Source organism: Salvia splendens, chromosome 14 (assembly GCF_004379255.2).
Source record: "Salvia splendens isolate huo1 chromosome 14, SspV2, whole genome shotgun sequence".
Taxonomy (NCBI): Eukaryota; Viridiplantae; Streptophyta; class Magnoliopsida; order Lamiales; family Lamiaceae; genus Salvia; species Salvia splendens.
The window spans coordinates 3,379,526-3,401,093 of NC_056045.1; the positions used below are offsets into that span (position 1 = coordinate 3,379,526).

Consider the following 21,568-nt stretch of genomic DNA (forward strand, 5'->3'; position numbering starts at 1 on the left):
TCTTAAGTGGTAGCGTGAACAAAAAAAATCACACAGAATGGTGATTTCCTCAAAAGAAGCACCTGAAATTGATACTCACCAAAACTGATTATTAAAAATTGATCACTCACCCCTTAAAAGGGGAGGGTTATCCACACTTATATAGGTGTTAGGATCGTTAGCAAGTCGATATGGGACAAGAATTATGAATTTTAACATGATTCCACAAAATAAAGTAAAAAGAATATTGAGCAAAAGTTGATATTCCTCACTACTATAGATTGATGAGAAAGCCTAGAGTGCAGTAAATGTAAATCTAAATATTTGTTTTCGGTCGACACTATTAAAATGAAATAAATAAATCTCAATATTTGTTTTCACTCGACACTATTAAAATGAAATAATATGTATTTCGTAGATTTATTAAAAGATGATTACAAAACGAAATCAAACACTCAGCAATTTACCTCAACAAGACCAATTCACCATGCAGATTTCAGCAATCTTCCAACAACAGTATCTCTTGACATTCCACCCCAAAGTCGATAGCCATTTTCACAGGAAGATGGTATGATTCCCAATCTTGTAACGTTCACGTGTGTCAACCCCAATCCCCATTCAAGACTTATAGCGAAATGCCAATACTCTTCTTCTTCTTCTTCTTCTTCTTCTTCGAGCACAGCGGCAAAGGCCTCTTAACACGGAGGGGGAGCAACTCGAGAGTTAGGTTAATAAATGGAAGAGCCGGATTAAGATGCATACATCATCTCCACATGCACATCAATGTGGTGTGTGCTCAAACCGATTGTTTCCTACACCATGATCACAAGACATTCTCGATGTTTGTGAGACAACCGGTGCAGAGCCAGCACAGGCACGTGCATGGGCACCAGCATGAGTTGTTCACTAGGCCAATCTGATGATGCTGCAATATCAATAACAATGCTTAGGCAAAAATGATTGTGAAAACTCTTTAAAAGGTATAGGGGACGTCTGAAAAATATGTTGCTCTTCAATCAAGCCCAGAGAGAGACGAGCAAGCCAAGGGGCAAACAAATCAGTGCATTCTCAAGCCTGATAATCATGAATTATGTAATAATGGAGTGCTCATTTCAGTTGGAAGAAGCTCGGCCAGAAAGGAGTTCGGTAAGCTCGGCTTACCGAGCTGGAACTAGCTTGGAACTAGCAGAAGAAGAAGGAAGCTCGGCTTTGAGCTCGGCTTTGAGTTTGGCTTCGAGCCGAGAAGACAGTTGGTCTTGAGCCGAGAAGCAAAGGAGTTCGGTTTGTGTACCGAGAAAGGAGTTCGGTTTATGAACCGAGAAGGGAGCTCGGTTGTGAGCCGAAGAGAGTGCTCGGTTGTGAGCCGAAAAGAAAGTTCGGTCTTGAGTCAAGAATAGAGTTCGTCTTGAGCCGAAAAAGAAGAAGCTACAGTTCGGTCTGGAACCGAGAAGGAAGTTCGGCCTAGAGAAACTAGCCGTTGGTGCAGCAGTTAGTTAGCCGAGATGTAGCAGTTATTCTTCTTGCTTTCTTGATTCTTCTTGTAGTTAGTTAGTAGCAGTTGCTACTTGATTGTAGAGCTTTAAATAGCTCAAAACCATGTACGTAGTTAGTAGTGAAAATCAATAAAGAGTTTTCAAGTTTTCTCTCCAAGATTACCATCTTCGATACTCTAAGTGTGAGTGTGTGTTCTTCTGCATTGTGAGTGATCACACAACTGTGAGTGTGTGTGTGATTCACCTGAGTGTGTGAAAGTCTTGTGCGTATTGAATCCCAACAAGTGGCGCCGTCTGTGGGAAGATGGCAGCAAGGCTTGATGCAGAAAAGTTCACAGGCAAGAATGATTATAGCCTGTGGAAGATGAAGATGAAGGCGGTCTTGATTCAACAAGGCTTGGCCGCAGTTCTTGCAAATACAGAAGAGAAAGGAAAGGCTCCAATGCTTGATGATAAAGCTCAGGCAAAGATGGAGGAGATGCAGCTCAAGGCACATTCTGCAGTGATTCTGTGCCTTGGAGATAAGGTCTTGAGGGAAGTTCAAGAAGCCAAGACTGCGGTGGAGATCTTGAACAGGTTAGATGAAGTGTACCTGGCAAAATCTTTGGCTAACCGGCTGTATCTCAAGAAGAGGCTCTATGCCTATAGTTTTTCTGGTGAAAAATCTATCATAGAGCAGTTGGAGGAGTTCAATAAGATCATTGATGATCTGGGCTCTGTGGATGTTAAAATTTCAGATGAAGACAAGGCCATTCTTACATTGAATGCCTTGCCTAGCTCGTATGACCAGTTGAGTGATGCAATTATCTATGGCAGAGATAAGGCTATCACCTATGCAGAAGTCTACTCGGCCTTGATGGCTAAGGAACTCCAGAAGACTACCAGCAGAAGCTCTGCAAGCTCCAATGTTCAAACTGCAGAGGCCTTGAATGTGAAGAAGTTCAAAAAGCAGAACTTCAAGAAAAAGCTTGAGGGCTCTAAACCCTCAAGTTCTGATGCTCAGAAGGAAACCAGAGCATGTTTTTGGTGCAAGAAACCAGGGCACTTGAAGAAGGACTGCCATGCCTGGAAGAGAAAACTAGCCTCTGAGGGCCACAACACTTCTGATTGTGTAGAGAGTACTGATCCCCCTGCTCAACTCATGAATGTAAGTGATAATGGGATCAGTCACAGGTGGATAATGGACTCAGGGTGCAGCTTCCATATGTGCCCCAACAAATCTTGGTTTCATGATCTTCAGGAAGCATCAGGGACTGTAGTTCTTGGAAATAACCATGTGTGTCAGATCAAAGGGATAGGGAAAGTGAAGCTAAGTTTGCAAGATGGCTCTATAAAGATCCTAACTGGGGTGAGGTATATTCCGGAAGTGAAAAGAAATCTCATCTCATTGGGAATGCTGGAGGAGAAAGGGTTCACCATATTGATGAGTCAGGGAAAGATGCTTGTGAAATCTGGGAATGCAGTGATGATGGAGGCTGACAGAGAGCACATTCTCTATTATCTGAAGGCTAAGGCTGTTGATGGAGAAAGCAATGCAGTGTCAGATGATTCCATAATGCTATGGCACAAGAGATTGGGCCATCCAGCAGAAGGAAGCTTGAAAGAACTCATCAAGAAGGGCCTGATCTCTGGAGATTTCAACAAGATGGACCCCTGTGAGCAGTGTATACTTGGAAAAGCAAAGAAGGCACCCTATCCTACAGGTATTCACTCTTCTACAGCCCCATTAGACTACATACATAGTGATCTCTGGGGCCCTTCACCTGTAAGCTCAATTGGTGGTGGGAAATACTACCTTGCTATTATTGATGACTACACTAGGAAACTGTGGGTGTATATACTGAAAGAAAAATCAGAGACATTCACAAAATTCAAGATATGGTGTAAAGAGGTGGAGCTAGAGAAGGGAAGGAGTGTTAAATGCCTAAGAACTGACAATGGCTTGGAATTCTTGTCTACTGAGTTTGATCTGTTTTGCAAAGAGAAGGGTATGAAGAGGCACCGCACTGTTCCTGGTAACCCCCAGCAAAATGGTGTTGTGGAGAGGATGAATAGGACTATCCTAGAGAGAGTAAGGTGCTTGTTACTCAGTTCTGGTCTGAGCAACAGATTTTGGGGAGAGGCTGTGTATACAGCAGCCTATCTCATAAATAAGTGTCCATCTACTGCCCTTAAGTCTGAGACTCCTGATTACATGTGGTATGGAGCCCATAGTGACTACTCAAAATACAAGGTGTTTGGGTGTGCAGCCTATGCTCATGCTAGGCAAAGTAAGCTTGAGGCTAGGGCTCTAAAATGCATATTGCTGGGGTATCAGAGGGGTGTTAAGGGGTATAGGCTCTGGTGCATTGAGCCTGGTAGGCAGAAGGTGGTGGTGAGTAGGGATGTTGTGTTCTTGGAGGATCAGATGCCATACTTAAAAAGGAAGCTGGACTCCAATGAAATTGAGAGTGATTTCCTCAAGGTGGAGCCAGTGGGACTTTGCCAAGGAGCAGGTGGAGCCTCTGACTCAGAAAGTGAGTCTGAACCAGAGGATGATGGTGCTCTAGCTCGAGGTAGAAAAATTGATGAGCCTACAGCAGACTCTGCCAGAGAGTACCAGATAGCAAGAGATAGAGGCAGAAGAAATACAAGACCACCTGAAAGGTTCTCTGATGTGGTCTACTATGCACTTTGTGCTGCTGAGGGCATTGATATTGCAGATCCTCTCACATATAAAGAAGCCATGAAGAGTAAAGACAGAGAAAGGTGGATTGAAGCCATGAATGAGGAAATGGAATCTTTACTCAAGAACAAAACATGGATCTTGGTGGATAAATCCAGACTGACTACAGATGGAAAAGAAAGGAGGCTGATCAGTTGTAAGTGGTTGTTTAAGGAAAAGATTGAGACCACTGATAAAGATAGAATCAGATTCAAGGCAAGGCTGGTGGCTAGGGGCTTCACACAGCAAGAAGGAATTGATTTCAATGAAGTATTTGCTCCAGTTGTTAAGCACACTTCTATTAGGATCTTGTTGGCAGTTGTGAACCAGCTAGACTGGGAGCTACAACAGCTTGATGTGAAGACAGCCTTCCTCAATGGGGATCTAGAGGAGAGACTATCTTTATGGAACAGCCAGAGGGCTTTGTGAAGACTGGAGAAGAAGGTAAGGTGTGCCTGCTACAGAAAAGTCTTTATGGACTTAAGCAAAGTCCTAGACAGTGGAATAAGAAGTTTGATGCACAGATGAAGAAGATTGGCTTCTCCAAGTCAGAATATGATGATTGTATTTACATCAAGAAGGCAGGCAGGACTCCCATTGCCTACCTATTACTCTATGTGGATGATATGCTACTTGCAGGCCCTTCTATGACAGAAATTCAGAAAGTTAAACAAGATCTGAAGTCGAGCTTTGAAATGAAGGATCTAGGAGAGTCAAGGAAGATCCTAGGCATACATATTCAGAGAGATAGAGGCTGCAAGAAGCTGTGGATGCTGCAAACTGATTATATTGACAAAGTTATGCAGAGATTCAGAATGGAGAATGCTAAACCTGCCTCAACACCCTTGTCCCAGAGTTTCAGATTATCAAAGGAACAAGCTCCTAAAACTAAGCAAGAGGCTGATGAGATGGAGGCTATCCCTTATGCTAGTGTTGTTGGGAGTATCATGTACACTATGATTTGTACAAGACCAGATCTGGCTCATGCTATCTCAGTGACTAGCAGATACATGGCAGACCCGGGGAAGGAGCATTGGAATGCTCTTAAATGGATATTGAGGTACATGAAGTCAACTAAGGACTGGGGGATTGTGTTCAGTGGCTGGGAAGGTGGATCTGAGGAGGTTGTGCAGGGGTATTGTGATGCAGACTATGCTGCAAATCTGGACACCAGAAAGTCTCAAACAGGTTATGTGTTCACCATGTTTGGAACTGTGATCAGTTGGAAATCAGGTCTGCAGAGTGTAGTTGCTCTCTCAACTACAGAATCAGAGTATATAGCTCTCACTGCAGCTGTACAGGAAAGCTTTTGGATCCAGGGAGTAATTTCTGATTTTGGTTTTGACCAAGAAACAATGGTGATTCATTGTGACAGCAGCTCAGCTATATGCTTGGCCAAACATCCGGGTTTCCATGAAAGGAGCAAGCATATAGACATAAAGTTGCACTTTATTAGAGATGAGATTGAAAGGGGAAGGGTGAAGGTGGTTAAGATTAACACCTTGCACAATCCGGCAGATATGCTAACTAAATCTCTAAGTAGAGACAAGTTTGATCATTGCAAGAAGTTGATCAATGTTTGTGCAAGAACTGAGATGAGCCCTCAGGTGGAGAATTGTAATAATGGAGTGCTCATTTCAGTTGGAAGAAGCTCGGCCAGAAAGGAGTTCGGTAAGCTCGGCTTACCGAGCTGGAACTAGCTTGGAACTAGCAGAAGAAGAAGGAAGCTCGGCTTTGAGCTCGGCTTTGAGTTTGGCTTCGAGCCGAGAAGACAGTTGGTCTTGAGCCGAGAAGCAAAGGAGTTCGGTTTGTGTACCGAGAAAGGAGTTCGGTTTATGAACCGAGAAGGGAGCTCGGTTGTGAGCCGAAGAGAGTGCTCGGTTGTGAGCCGAAAAGAAAGTTCGGTCTTGAGTCAAGAATAGAGTTCGTCTTGAGCCGAAAAAGAAGAAGCTACAGTTCGGTCTGGAACCGAGAAGGAAGTTCGGCCTAGAGAAACTAGCCGTTGGTGCAGCAGTTAGTTAGCCGAGATGTAGCAGTTATTCTTCTTGCTTTCTTGATTCTTCTTGTAGTTAGTTAGTAGCAGTTGCTACTTGATTGTAGAGCTTTAAATAGCTCAAAACCATGTACGTAGTTAGTAGTGAAAATCAATAAAGAGTTTTCAAGTTTTCTCTCCAAGATTACCATCTTCGATACTCTAAGTGTGAGTGTGTGTTCTTCTGCATTGTGAGTGATCACACAACTGTGAGTGTGTGTGTGATTCACCTGAGTGTGTGAAAGTCTTGTGCGTATTGAATCCCAACAAATTAGAAAATTGATCGCAAAATCGATCATTAGGTCAATATGAAGTGGCATATACATATAATTCCTGAATAAATTGAATTTCATGAACAGGATATATATCCTGGTGATGGAGATGACCTTTTTCTATGTCTTAATCATTTTCTGAAATAAGTTTGTTTCCATTATTGTCAGCTTCAGATTTCAGCTTCTTTCTACTTTTCTTGTTTTTTACCTTCTGAGATTCAATTTTTCAAAGGCATGAACTTCAATTAATGCAAAGAAGAGTTCACAAAATCTGGAATAATGCCAGAGTACCTATAAGAACGAGTACAAACTTAGCTTCTTTTTTCCTTTCTTGATCAAGTTTGATGATTTTGTAAGCATTACTAGAAGTAGGGGTGTAAGATGCACAAAGACTGATGGTATGTGGATGCTCGTAAAATTACCTTGGAATGGTATAATCCCTCTTGCATATTCTAGGTGCCTACCAAATGACCGATGCTGGGAATCAACTTTGGAAGCAATTTACTGGTAGTCTTGGCATCAATGCCATCATTGTCAAGGCATGTTAGTATATTCTCGAGCATTGCATACGCATCAGCAAATGCCTGCATTAATTGAAAAAAATCAAGAATGTCTAATTATTTAATACTTAATGCTAAAAGAATTTGATGAAATTATCACTTAGAATCAATACGTTCATAAAATAGATATCAAGGGCCAAGTAGCTTCATTATCATCACTATAATTGCCAATAAAGATTAATTCTCAATTAAGAATTGCATCAAACCTTGATACACTGATGAATGCGAAAACAATTTCTGCCAACATTATTCGTCAAAAACAGAGGATCGTCGATGCAAAGTGGGTCGATGCTGCAACAAACAACGTAGTTGGTAAAAATGAAAAATAGAAAGGGAATAAAGAAACAAATAAAAAATCTGAACTGAATGATAAACTAAATGAGAGAGACTCATACTTGCATCCACGTTCTCTGTTCAAATAAACTCCACTTCCTTGTACTGAGATTCGCATTTGTCGTGGGTCAAAGACATTTCTACAAAAAAGGTCACACAATCCAAAATCATACATATGCAGATAATAAGAAAAAAGAGTTGAACGGCATCTAAACCAGAACTGCAAAGTTGGGTTAGGCTTTCCCGCAAACCCAACCTACCAACAGAAGGAAAATGTAGGCTTGTTCAGGATCCATCCAACCCATTTGGGCCACAGGCTGGGTGGGTTGGTCCATTGACTTTCTTTTCCCTTCATAATTTTCAAATTTTTAAAAAGAATCACAAATCAAAACTTAAAGACCAGAACTTTCAGTCTCTTTCACTCTCAACCTCTATCCTCGTCTACATCTCATATTTTTATCTTTCTTTCCTTTTCATTGAGTGGGTTTCTCTGCCACTGCCACACCCAGCCTCTCTCTCTCTCTCTTTTAAAGTTGGGTGGTTTGGACCTAATTCACAGAAACTCATACATTTTCCCATTCAGTCAAGTTGTGACTTTGTAGTTTGATTGCAGTTTACTTCATGTTATGAGATGAAGAAAGCATTTGAAGTATGGTTAATATGTTCAGCTGCCTTGCATTTTGGGCAAGCTGGCCCACCCAACCCGATCTAAGGTGGTTTGGATTCAGTTAAGGTTTAGGAGCCCGGCATGCTAGAAATAAAAATCTTCCTCCGAAATAAACAAAAAACATAAAAACAGTTTTCCAAGAACATATTACTTACCCGAAAAAATATAGAAAATCCATCAAGAGGCTCCCATAATTCTACAAAAATAAAGTTAAATGAACATTATTAAAATTAATAGGTATACGGCATACTATTTCAGATAAACTAAGTATTAAAACAAATTAAAAATGTTAGTACCCAGAAAATTTAAACAGTGGCTTTGTGATATACATGCATGGAAAATTTAAATCTATCTATCCTGACCTTCACTGATTTTATCAATTTTATCTATATCTTTGAAACTTGTCAATTTTATCCCATCATTTAGCAATTGTATCTCAACCGTTTCAGTTTATCAATTCTATTCTCATCTTTCTAATTTGTATCGATCTTTTTTAGACAATTTTTTCTAAAATAATTTCCTATTAAGCAATACCAAATTATGGATGTCATAATACCAACCCAGTGTCTTCAAATATACATCCACAGGTAGAGAGGCGCTTGTCATAGTTTATGAAATGAAACTATGTGTAATTACTATGGTTAAGGATAAAACTATCTATGTAAGGAATTAGTACTCATACTTGATTAATTGGTCGGCCATGATGATGCTCATGCTGCAAAAACCGTGTGATCAATAATATCTGTCAAATGCATAGTACAAGAAATGATCAGCAACTTCAAAAAAGTAAGAAAAGTTTTGGTGAAGTAAAGAATAAAGGATAGATACTACATATGTAAGGTCATATGCAAGCCAGGTTCAACTAGAAGCTTCGATGCAATGAAATAAAACAAACACAATTAAAAATCTGGATACACGCAATAAAGCTAAAAAAGAAAATGAACAGGTACCAAAAGTTATCATTGTAACACTAATGGTCTTAAAACGAAAAGAGTAGTATCATGAGTGGCCAAAAACAGAAAGGCAAAGTTGCACAAGATTACATGCTAAAACATTTAGACATTCACACAACAGGAACCTACCAGGCAGTATGAGCTTAAACCACCTGAATAAGATTGATCCAGGCTACGATCAGCGAGGAACTGTTTTAGCACCAAAGCAAGAGGTGTTACAGCAGGAAACCGCTCTGTAAGATCTTTAACCTGTACAGAAGATGTATTAAAACTAGGACTAAGGAATATGTAAACATGTCTAGTTGAAGATAGTGCAAGACAAATTGGACCATTTTAAACATGATCCGGTTACAATGCACTGAATTTCCTCATAATGCATCAAATGTCTATTAAAATTACCAGTCCAGTTGTCTGAAGTCCAGTGTGCGTAGAAGACTTGAAACTAATGTCAAGACGAACAGATTTGAATTCATCATTACTGCCATTTCCTATCTTACTCCAATTAAGAGAGGCAGTAGACTCCGTGTTTCCTGCATCATTCTGAATAGGTGTGCCATTGTCAGAAGGTACCTGAACTGTTTCTTCCTTTGGGGTTTGTACATTTGACGGAGTAGAGAAAAGATCAGTAGGAACTTCCACCACAAGCATGATGATAGGTATCTAAAAGTGACAAAAAATGAGATTGGACATGAAGGACATGTAAATAATTCAACAGAAGGAAATAAAAAAAAAGGAAAAATCTTAGAGACATTACAGCAGTGTTTTCCACTATCTTGAGAGAATCACTTTTGACCCACTCCTGATTTGCAAGATACCTGGCAGCATGCTGCAAGTTGCAACCAGAAAAGTTAGCAATTGCAGAAGTTGTCGTATTATAACATTAGTTACCAAGGAAAACTGCATTTATATGTGGAAGATTATTAACATCTTCGGAAGGAATGGGTGCTAATTCATTAAATCCTATCCGACATAAAAGATAGACAACTACAGATAGCGCAATGCTAGCAACAAATAACATACAACAATCTGATACCCTAGCCCAACAAAAACACCCCCACCAACAACCAGCCAACAACAGAAGGCCGAAAAAGGATAGGAGTATTATGCACGTACAAAAGAAAAGGGTATGTAAAATCTTATTCTGAATTAGTTTCTTCCAATTATTATTTTTTTCCTCTCACATACAGTAATCAATCCTGAAGTACGCCAATCATGGTAAGACGCTTGAGGACCTTCCACCAAAAGAACCAGTATTTAAGATCCTTGTCAACATGCACCACCTCTAGCCGCTAGATAATTTAAAATATTAAACTCATTGACCACTGTTGGTAAGATCAAAGTTGACTTGGATTTGCACATTTTTGTAGAAAGCTTTTGGACATACCAGAGTTATCACTCTTCAATAATGTGACTACTAAATTATTAAACAATTACGTCTGTAAAAACAGGAATTTGTGTTATCCTGCCAACCTGAAGGCATGTTTCTTTGATGCCATTACGTCCCTCTAAAATTCCAGCTTCTTTTATTGGTTCCTGAAAATTTACCGAAAATGAGTCTGTTGGCTAGATTTTTTGTTTGGAAAAAAAAAATCAACAACTCTGAGCATATCTCACCAAGTTCCTCACAGGAGGCAGACCAACCACAAGGTCCACATCGCTAGATGGCAGAGATAAACCAGTCGCATTTGAGCCATAAACGCTTGTTCTGGAACGAGGCCATAAGACTTGAAGGGATCGTGCAACGCGCTTAACAGCCCAATTAATATAAGGCTTCCGGATGAAGTTCTCTGCAGAAACCTAAGTTCACAAACAATAGCATTAAATAGTAATACCAATCTCAGGGTGTAACCTGAATTGTCACCCAGTGAAGATCCTATCATGCAATACAAGTTATTGACATTGATTCAGCAATAAATACCTGCTTGCAGAAAGAGTTGATTTCATCATGCAGAATATCATGGACCAGTGGTAGAGAAGCCTTGTGAGGGGAATTGTTTTGCGATTCAGGAGGTTGCAGAGGAAATGTAACATCTGGCTGAGGAAACAAGATGAGTTAGAAAGTGAAAGATATTTACGAGCCCACGATGCCAGCAGAAATAAGTACATTGCCTACAATACAAACTTACGTGTTCTTGATCACGGGCTAACTGGGAAATTGCAATAAGTCGGTCTTGAAGCAATGTTCCGGCTAAAGGCGGCGTAATCTGACGGGATGGAAGGCCTTTGTTCCTCCAGGAAGGCCAGATTACTTCACTCCCTTCCATGGGCATGATAGTTTCCTCAAAATTGATTCCATCATGGAACCAACCTTTAACACCCCAGTGCCTTGGGCTTGAGCTTCCAGATCTAACAGTAGGGAATCCCCTATGTTTTCTGGAGTCACCAACAGAGGAAGGTGGAGGTGGATGGGGAGCACGTGGTACACAGAGGACTACAGGAGAAGGGGGCCTCTTAATCCGAGGTTGATCCCGTCTGTTTTGAGGAACACATGGACTTTTGTGATCATAACTACGCTTAAACTCTGATCTTGACCTTTCCCTCGGCATACTAGGGATGATTATAGGTCTCAAAATGGGGTATGGGAGTGAGTCCACAGTCGTTACATCACCATCACCTGAAATATTGGAGACAGATCCAGAAACACTCTCTTCTACACCAATATCTGTCATGGTTGAGGAAGAATGAAGAACCTTGCTGCTAATTTCACTTCCAGGCATAACGTAATTAAGAGGTCCTGGTCCCAAAGGATCAAATGGAGAGCAAAAGGAACCAGCAGATGGAGAGGTCAAGCCATTTGCACTGTAAGAGGAGGAGAAAGCAACCATATCATCAACATCCTTGTTCATATCTGCTTCTCTCCAAGCCCAAGAGCTATCATCTGAACAGAGAGAAGGGGGGCGAGAGAAACTGGTCCTTGGGTGATCAGACGGGTTCCAATACATCACACCGCCACCAAAGTACTGATTGTAATCCATCCCTCCAAGTCCAATTGCATGAGTCTCTAACTCTTCCTCAGACATCCAGTTCTTATCATGCTCGTCTGTCAGTTCCAGTGGATTTGGGACATCAGGTAATTCCATCAGTTCACTAGAAACGGTCCTTTCATCCTCAGAAGTCGCTGCACCAGACTGCACACTGTGAGCTGCAATGCTTTGCCGAAACGAAGACTGCCGTCTTGAAATGAAATCAGAATCATAATTGCAAGTACTTGATGGGACTAGCCTATTAACGCCGCGCACCATGGGGGGCCAATCTAAACTCATCGGGAGAGGTCTAGGCATAATTCCATTATATGCCCCATCGTTAGGAGAATTTCTTAATTGTAAAGTTTGTACAAAAGAATGGTGGAAATGACTCCGTAAATTGTGATCAACATCAAGATGCAATCTATCAGCGGCACCAGGGTGATGTGCACTTGTTGAAGGATGGATTGGAGCTGTACTTGGCCACTCATAAGAAGTGTATGCAGGTGAATTCATGGCCCGAACTCTAAGGAGACCAAGACTTTCATGCTCCGTTCCCTGAGATGTTTTTCCCTCTGGTTCACTACCTTTCATCTGACTCCCTGAATCACACACTGCATAATTTGCATGGTCAATCACGTTTGAGGACACATTGTCATTACAGTTGTTCACAGCCTCAACATTCGTAGCACCAGAATCCAGATTCCCATCCATGGAGCCAGGTTTAGTTATGGGCCTTGTGGCACCATCATTCACTACACCCACGTTTTGATTGTTACTTAAGCAGAGATGAGTATCAGTTTTAGTAGAATAACAACTCTCCACATGTTGCTCAATGATATCTGTGCCTAAACTACTAGAAAGACTTGAGTTTGCATCAGGCCTGTCAATCTGAACACAGTATCATTAGAAGACTTAGAAGTAAGACCAAAAGTTAAACTTCTAGAAGTCCAATCAGACGTTAAAGTTCCATCTAGAGAACTAACCCGGGCAGAGGTAACTTTAATGGATCTTGATTGACAATTATCAACCTCTGGACCATTGGAGCCACAGCTTTTACGCTTTTTCCTTTCTTTCCTACTCTTTCTGGAAGCATTTTGGACTTTTCCATTACTTATTCCTTTTACAGGTTCCTGGTGATGATCAACCAGTTAAAAAACTATCCACCATCTATCAACTTATATAAAGAAGGAAAAACAATCACAACCATTGGATGCACTGTTAAGTGATTCTCGTGTGCTGGATCCTTTTCTGGAACTTCACAGTCATACTTCTCCAACTGTCTAATATCTTCATGGCTGATACATAACTTCCCAGCTACTCTACCCTGAAATATCATTGACATATTGGAGTGAGAATTTGCATTGCAATGGATCTCCTTGCTTAAACGGCATCATTAAATGTGTAACAAATACATACCTTAGCCGGCATTATTGGTTTTGAATTATCTTGAGAAGGTCTTGGAACAGGATTCAACTTTTTATTGTGGTTCTTCCCTTTCTTCTTACGACTATTGGAAACATGTTTCTCATTTACTTTCTTTATTCGAGAATCCGTATTTTCCTCTCCGAGTAACTCAATTTTTGTGCAATCAAGTGAAATAACCATGAGTAACTCCCGCAATTTCCTAATTATGATGTCCGAAATACTATTTATACAGTCCAGGGAGCTGAAAAAAAGTTTCTCTTTCTGGTAACCATCAAACTGAGCTGCATATAACAAAGTAGAAATAACCTGAAGAATGTACAAACTATTGAAAATCTGACACAGTGCAGAGAGATCCCCTGAATATTCTGCAGGCTTGGCTTTAAATCTAACTTTTGAAAATATCCTCCTGCTTGTCGCAATATTTCGTTTACCCAATGAATCAGAATCGCATCTCAGTAAGTGTTTATTGCTACCATCATAAAACCACATTTTATCATCTGAGAAGTGAACTTTCCCCTTCACCATATCAGCTCTCTGAGATTCACAATAGCGAGATATATATCAGACATAGATTTAATGTGAAAAACGTGCTAAAACATTAATTGGAACTATCAGAACCTATACATCAATTTGCTCGGAAATGCAGATAAAGCTTTCAAGAATAGATAGTAAACAATCCTGTAAACTATTCTTAATTTCCTAAAAGAACAATATGCTGCTTCCAGTTTCGATTTTCAACACACAAATAAAAGCAAATTGTGCATAATATAAACAATACAGAAATTTAAAACAGTGAACTTGTGTAAACCGAAGCGCATAACGAAGTACCATTGAGCGTGCAGCTTTCCCCAAGTACGTAGAGTACACCTTCTTCTTCACAGAATCATCCAACTTCTCCCACCAATCGACACAGCCTTTCTTCCGCCAGAACACATTCGCTGCAACACCAGCAGCAATCAACCTCTCCTTCAACTTCGGCCATCTTTTCTTCCCACTAGTACTATTCAACCACGCCAACCTCAACGACACCTCCATTCTATTCACAACAAACTCCTCCAAACTATAATACCCCTTCGCCTTGAGCCATGCGAGCTCCAACCAATCAGCCGCCATCTCACCCTCCTCTCCCCCCCTCAGAAACTCCCCGTGCGTAATCTCATCCATAACATCCACAAATCTACTCACATCCTCCACCAAAACCTCACTCAAACACACCGCGTCGAGACGGCCAAATCCGCCCCCTTCCCCACCCTTCTCGCCCTCCTTCGAGCTGAACAGCTCCAGCGAGCCATGAATCTCGCGCTCCGCGCCGTTGGAGTCAGAGGATCGCAGCAGCAAACCCTCGGATTTCCGGTAACACAGCGTGGGGAGGGCAGAACCGTCATTTTGCGGGAGGTCGGGGAGGAGGATGAATCGGCCGCAGCCGCAGGAGTGGAGCTTCTCCTCCATTTGGGTGAGGATCGCAACGAAGTTCACGTCGAGAATTGTTAGGTGCGCACGGCGCTGGTGCACCGACAGCGAAGAGAACCATCGGAGTGCGGTTGACCGGGTGCTGGAATTCGAATTGGGGCTGCCTCCAGCGGTTTTGGAGTGGTAGAGAGAGATGTGAGCGGTGAGAAAGTCCAGAAGCTTCTCACGCGAACTCATCGGAATATTCGGCGGCGGGGATTTCTCCGATGCGGCGGGTGTTGTTGGCCGAATGAAGCGGCGATCATAAATTACTACGGTGGAAATTGGAAACCGAATAAATTGGGGGATTCGGATTAATGAAAATTATAAAATATTTTCATTTTAGGTAATTTTCACTCAACGGTGTTATACAAATAATTTCGTATTCTAATTTTGATAGTATAGTAAAGTTATCATAATTGATTATTTTATTTTATTTTATTTTATTTTATTTTATTTTATCTTATCATAGTCAATTGTTATCCAAAAACAAATGGATAAGCATGAGGAAATTTCGCGACTAATTTTTATCGCATTATACATATTCTTTTAAGTGAGTCATTCTCATTCATGCGCTAGAAAATTCGCGCCCAGATTTCTATAGCTGGATGTTATATGATGAATTTATCTTTATTAATTTCTTTGTAATCAAGTTTTGTTTGCTTTCTTTACCAAAATAAAAATAAAAATAAAAATTACTATTTCTTGTTACTAAATTTAATTAATTAAAAACTTAATATAGTACATTATTACTAATTAAATTATAGTACTGATTTTACATCAAAATGAAACTTTTATTTTTCAAGCTCACCTAATCACTATCTTGCTCAAAATGTAACGGGCCGAGCTATAACATGGACTAATAAAATTTTATGTTTGAATCATAAACTTTGATTTTGATTGAGGTTTCCTCCATTGCCGCTAGAGGAGTGATGGAGCTGGCTCGGCTGTCTCTGTGAGGACAAGAAGAAGGAGAAGAGATGACACAGTATGGAAAATCCTAAACAACAACAAAATTAAGATTTTTATGAACAAGCTTTAAGTTTCAGATAAAATTTAAAATTCTACCAAAATTCTTAAGATTACTTGTTAGAGACCAATTCCCCTTCAAAAGAAACAAACTTGCCATTTGTCACCAAACACAGAAAAATGCAAGTATCATTGTTTGATAAAGTTCACCCATACAAAAAAGAGTCTCAATTTTGTTCTCAAATATTATAAAATTATGAAACTAATTGGGTTATTAGAATTCAAAATTCAATCACAAGAAAATATGCGGATAGCAAAAGATGCAACAGCTGTAGCTGCACTCCTCATTCATGCCAGAAGCTGAAAATCTGCTTCCACAATCTCGGAAATGAGAGCTCAGTGGGGAGGGGGCTGTGTCACGAGTAATGAATTCTGCTCCGACGAAGAACCTCCGTATAAGGTTGTTCCACATGAAACTGACTGCTCAAAACCAGCAGCGCCGCCAACCATTTCTGCACCGGGATAAAGAACACTCGATCCAGTCACCGGACATCCCATGTTCCCTGTTCCTTCTGCAGCAATAGTCGCTGGAAATAAAGCTCCGGAGACTGCTACAAGCGATTCTGGTTGAGCAGATGCAACCTGGTAGGCACTGAATCCTTGCATTGTTGCTGGTCCTTGAGCTTGGGGAAGTTCTTGTTCAACTTGGCTCATGAAGCGCTTGGCTTTTGATTTGTGCTTCTTTCCTGCCAAATGACTTTGAAAAACGACGAGGGATTCACACTTCGCATTACACAATTCACAAACTAAGGGTGTAACTTCTTTTGGTTTAGGCGGTTGAACCAAATTTTTTAACCTAGCAGAAGGCCTCATCATTCTGTTGCTCTTACCACCCCTTAGTTTATGCTTGACCCCACGTCCTACGCGTTCACTCCCATCTACCTTCACCTTTTTGGCTGATTCTTCGGGATGTTCCACCTCTTCTACCTTGCGTTTCTCTCCTGCAGCTTTACTTTCCTCATTACTTTCTTGAGAAGGTAAAACTTCTTGTTGAGGTTGCTGCTTGCCAGACCCCTCAACCAGGTTAGGCATTGAAACGGCTTCGGCTTCAGAGTTCGATTGAATAGCCGGCACCTGATCAGCTTGTCCACTAGTCACCTTTTTGTTGAGGCTTTGTAATTCTTCAAACACTTTCAATTTTTTCTTATGCTTTTTACCAATCAAGTGCTGTTGAAGAACTTCAAGGGTATTGCATTCAATCTTGCAGAGTTCACACGACACGACTTTTGGAGATGGCGAAACAGATACCAACTGAGCTGAACCCTGCAAAGGCTGAGTTTGAGCAACACTTGATGCACTGGGCAGAGACGCCGCTCCTGCATGTTTCCGCTGTACAGAGCCTTTGCCGCGTCCACGACCATGATTTGTCCGGCCTGAGACGTTTGCTCGATGACCATAATGGGGTTCACCAGAAGGCTGTGGCAGGAGTTGAAAGGGCCCTCCTTGCAAGTGTATTCCACCATAAGCAGTTGCTGAATGGTCCTGATAAGGTGTTGTTGCATTCATAGGCAAAGAATGACCTCCGGCGTATCCATCAACACCAAATACATAACTCGAGACATTTAGTTTTGGATCAGGTTGGGTTTGGGGATCTCCTCTAGGAACCATTCCATCCATATAGCCTACACTTCCGTACAAGGGTTGCGCAATCTGTAGAATTATATCACTCAGATTTTCAAGTGAAACATAGAAATGGCTGAATCCTGGAAGAATAACTGTTAGTATAAATAAATGCTTGAAACGTTATTCTCTTCAGTTAAGGGTTCTTTTTTGGTCATAATGAGACATGTAATGTTAAGAATATATGAAGATAAAATGTCAAAACATTACCAAGTAATAGACTGAGCTAGAGAAAGCCCGTTGTTTTAGCTATTTGATGAAGTCCACAAAATTAATTTTACTGACTGAAGCCACAGTATAGAACACTATATGGTAATATATGTTTGATATTCAAAAATAGATATTTTCAAAAGATGCAATTGTTCAATACGAAAATCACAAAAGGTAGAAAAGAGTATGACAAATTAGAAAATCACTCGGAGTTCAGCATCTCAAATCATGTTAAAGCATGAACATTGCACATCAATATATAAATAGATGTAAAAATATTAGTTTGTGTATACAAATAATCAAAACCAACTGTTAGCAAGGAGCAAGCTACCAAAATCAGATGCACATTGGATTTTAAAACTGTGCCCAAAATATTGTAAACAATTGTCAAAGAAGCATAATGAGATCCTTGTGGCAACACATAATTATCGAAAAGCCCAGCGCTTACTGAAAAGTGACAATGAATACCCTGAACTGCAAGAAGCCATAGGCTATAGCTAAGCATTCTGTTGAGATCATAAATGAGGGTTTAGCTTTACAGACACTTCAAACATACAACAAGAAAAATGGCAACTAAGAAGTGAAAAGCCATGCAAATTAATTTAACTGACGGAAAAGTATTAGTAAGAATGCTGTTAGTTCAGTAACTCCAACTATAATCTCAAAATCAAATAAAGGAGAAGGAAAGAAGAGTTTTCCAAAACCTTGTGTTTGCAAATTAAGAAAAGTATACGGGTGGCAGCCACATAGTCCAACTTATCTAATTTATGTCTTCAGAAATTGACAACATCTAATATGTTGCAGATACGTAATAAAGAGACATTGAGTGCTCCAAAAGATCATGAAAAAAGTTGAAGCCTTCAATTTTTCATGATCGTGAATAAGAAAAAACTCATAGAATGAATGGCGCTCAACAGCAGGACATCATTGACCAACCTGACCATTAGAGGAACAAGAACTATATAAAGGAGCGAAGGTCACATTTACTGAATTGTGAAATCTTCCCAGCCCTTGTAACTAGTTCTTCTGCAAATGACAAAAACAACTTCAGGAGAGAAGAACCAAGCCCAAGGTAAAGAAAATTGAACTGTACGACGGGCTGTCTAAGCTGGTATCATGTTGACAACGGACAACGAGTGATTTGGTTCGCCATGAGCTTGAGCAGCAGTACTTTAAGCTCAGGCACAACTATCAACTTGTCCAGCTTAACGAAAGCTATTCTACTCAGCCCATTATAACTATCATGAACCAACAGTTTCTCGCATAACCAACCAACTTCCGATATCCCAAGTGAAGTTAATGTTATGCAGAAAAGACGGTTACGAAGCATAATCAGCTTAGCAGAACACTGTCAACTTGGAAGCACTCACCCTCGCTTGATTAGCCAGAAGACAAGCTCGTATCGCATTCATATAACTAAGCTCAAGTTAGACATCAAAATCACTTTCAACATTAGGACATCAGAATCCTGTGGTTTCAACATCTTGTCCAATTGTGAGTGAACATATCAATTATCAAATTTAGAGTATTCAATAAAAAGAAGATTAATTTGTTTTTTAAATGCAAGGATAAAAATGCCCCAATTCACATAGTTCATTAGGAATATCCCAATTAAATAAGCTCAGTCAAACCCTCACAAATTTAAATTTTCAAAATTAAACAACAATTTCAAAATCCGAAAAACGAAAGGGGAAAACAAATCATACCGGCTGATGAACCAGCGCCGGGACGCCGGCATCCATCGCCCCCAATTGTGAGGCCGCAGTGGGAACAGCAGCGCCGCCGCCATTAGGGTTGTATTGATAATAGGAATTCTGGAGAACTTGTGGTGGCGGCGGCGGCGTTACCCCAGGTGGATGAGGCTCTTGTTCATGGTGCTGTGATGGTTGTACGGGGGGATTCTGGTATGAATATGGAGGAATGGTAGTGGCGAATTGAGGGTTGGGGTAAGGATATGAATAAGGGTTATTGGTGAATTGATCGTATGATTGTTGGTTTTGAGAAGAGGTATGGTAATCATGCTGTTGCTGGTTGGGCGTGAAGTAATTCATGGTTGATTGGTGATTCCTGCAAATTCAATTTTCCTTTGATAATGATTTCATATATGAATTTCCGACACCGGATTTCTGATTGGGGTAATCGAATTGGACATATCGAATTAGTATAGGACTATTAAATTTAAATTATTAGCACTGATAATGTACTTTAATTATTTTGCATTCCAAAAAATATATGATTAAATTTAAAAGATCAAGTTTAATTATACATAAATTTAAAATATCAAGTTTAATAGGCGTGAATCGTATATCTATTATATTTATAGGTGATAAAGGTACCAAGGAGAGATTGTTCCAGTTTGGCGTTACCGAATATGCTGTAATGAAGGAGTACCTCGTTTCTCAGCCACCAAATAGAGCAACGAAGTCCAAATCTTCTTATCAAACTTGAAAAATGGCGTGTGTTCAACCAAGAGAGAGAGCATAAAACCTAAATATTCCAGCAACAATTACACACCCAAAAAAGATGTGGGCGACAATTTCCCGATGCTATTTGCAAAAGGCACAGAGATGAATTATCTTCAACACCTCAGAATCCATTGGTATTAAGATGGCTCTGATCGCTTTCTTTTCCCAAATACAGTATGATTTACATGATCGCACCACCGATTCCTCCTCCCACACAACCAACTTCCAAACCCTACTAACTATATGTAAATATTCAATGTTGGTATCATTTCGACAGAAACGCCTAAAAGCAAAAAGAATAAACTAATCATTACTATTCACCAAAAAATAATATAATGATACATATAATGTATTTTGGAATTAAATATTTAAAAATCAGTAACCCTTTGACAAAAGAATATATATGGATAGCTACCGATTTATAGTGATGGTACGAACGATTTGGGGTTTGGCCACACTAATCTTATCTTCTTCTTCTTCTTCTATTTTGATACTTTTAATTTGGCACTTCTAATCACTATAACGCTGTTTATTGTGGTTCCATTTTGATAATTAAGGCTTGGAGTTGGTAGCAAACCCGGACACTTAATCAAAGATGGGGTCCAACTAATGATGCTTTCATAAATGTATGAAATTAATTAAATAAAAATGAAAAAAAAATCAAATGAATTAATGATTTGATATAATTATAACACTCACATAACTGTTGAAAAAAAAATATATGTTAATTATCACAAATCACCTCATAATTAACATTTAATTGAATTACTGTAATAGGTGTTGAAATTAGAAAACGGGGAAAAGGAAGATTCCTCAGGTCAAGTAACAGAAAAAGAATGCGCGATCAAGCGACACGTGGATTGGCCCCTTTGTTGAATTCAATTTCTAGGTACACGTCTCAATATTTTGCATCACTTTATTTTCATAAAAAAAAGGAATATTAGAAATTTACAAGATTACGAAATGCAATTACTCTATGAGCATGTTTGATCAATATACAATTAAAGGTAATATACAATTTAAATTTGTGCAATATTTGTAGTAATTTAATATTCATGATAAAAGTGCAATAAATTAGATCTCTAATGTAAAGCAAATTTCATAGAGTATTACTAAAAATAATATCATGAAGATATATGGAATTATCATTGCAAATTATTAATTGTCTAATTCATATATTAAGATAGCGATAATAATAGGAGATATGAAAGTTAAGACGGCAAATCTATCTCCACTAAATCACAATAGAAAAAATTATAATGTCGTAATTTGCTCATTACATACCGTATATCCTCATCACAATTTAATACTCCATCTTTTCATTAAGATTACTTTTTTTTTCGCATGTATTTTAAAAAATAATATAGTTAAAGTCAAAATACATTAAAGCAAAAGAGAGAATAATATAGAA

At 39.6% G+C, this 21,568-nt stretch overlaps 2 protein-coding genes across 2 annotated transcripts; both read right to left on the reverse strand.

Moving 5' to 3' along the window:
* Positions 1-226: 226 nt before the first annotated feature.
* On the reverse strand, positions 227-15,180 carry LOC121763991. The gene is made up of 17 exons (XM_042160081.1): positions 14,213-15,180; positions 13,376-13,918; positions 13,164-13,283; positions 12,943-13,089; positions 11,120-12,847; positions 10,912-11,028; positions 10,608-10,790; positions 10,464-10,526; positions 9,748-9,819; positions 9,393-9,653; positions 9,123-9,242; positions 8,723-8,782; positions 8,196-8,236; positions 7,436-7,513; positions 7,247-7,331; positions 6,903-7,064; positions 227-904 (listed from the first exon to the last, which is right to left on the reverse strand). Exons 1-16 carry the CDS (start codon positions 15,029-15,031, stop codon positions 6,933-6,935), a joined length of 4,569 nt encoding a protein of 1,522 aa, XP_042016015.1. The 5' UTR covers positions 15,032-15,180; the 3' UTR covers positions 227-904; positions 6,903-6,932.
* A 781-nt stretch (positions 15,181-15,961) lies between these two features.
* LOC121765255 lies at positions 15,962-20,508 on the reverse strand. Its single transcript, XM_042161330.1, has 3 exons — positions 20,084-20,508; positions 19,399-19,759; positions 15,962-17,512 (listed from the first exon to the last, which is right to left on the reverse strand). Exons 2-3 carry the CDS (start codon positions 19,741-19,743, stop codon positions 16,199-16,201), a joined length of 1,659 nt encoding a protein of 552 aa, XP_042017264.1. The 5' UTR covers positions 19,744-19,759; positions 20,084-20,508; the 3' UTR covers positions 15,962-16,198.
* Between the last annotated feature and the right edge of the window lie 1,060 nt (positions 20,509-21,568).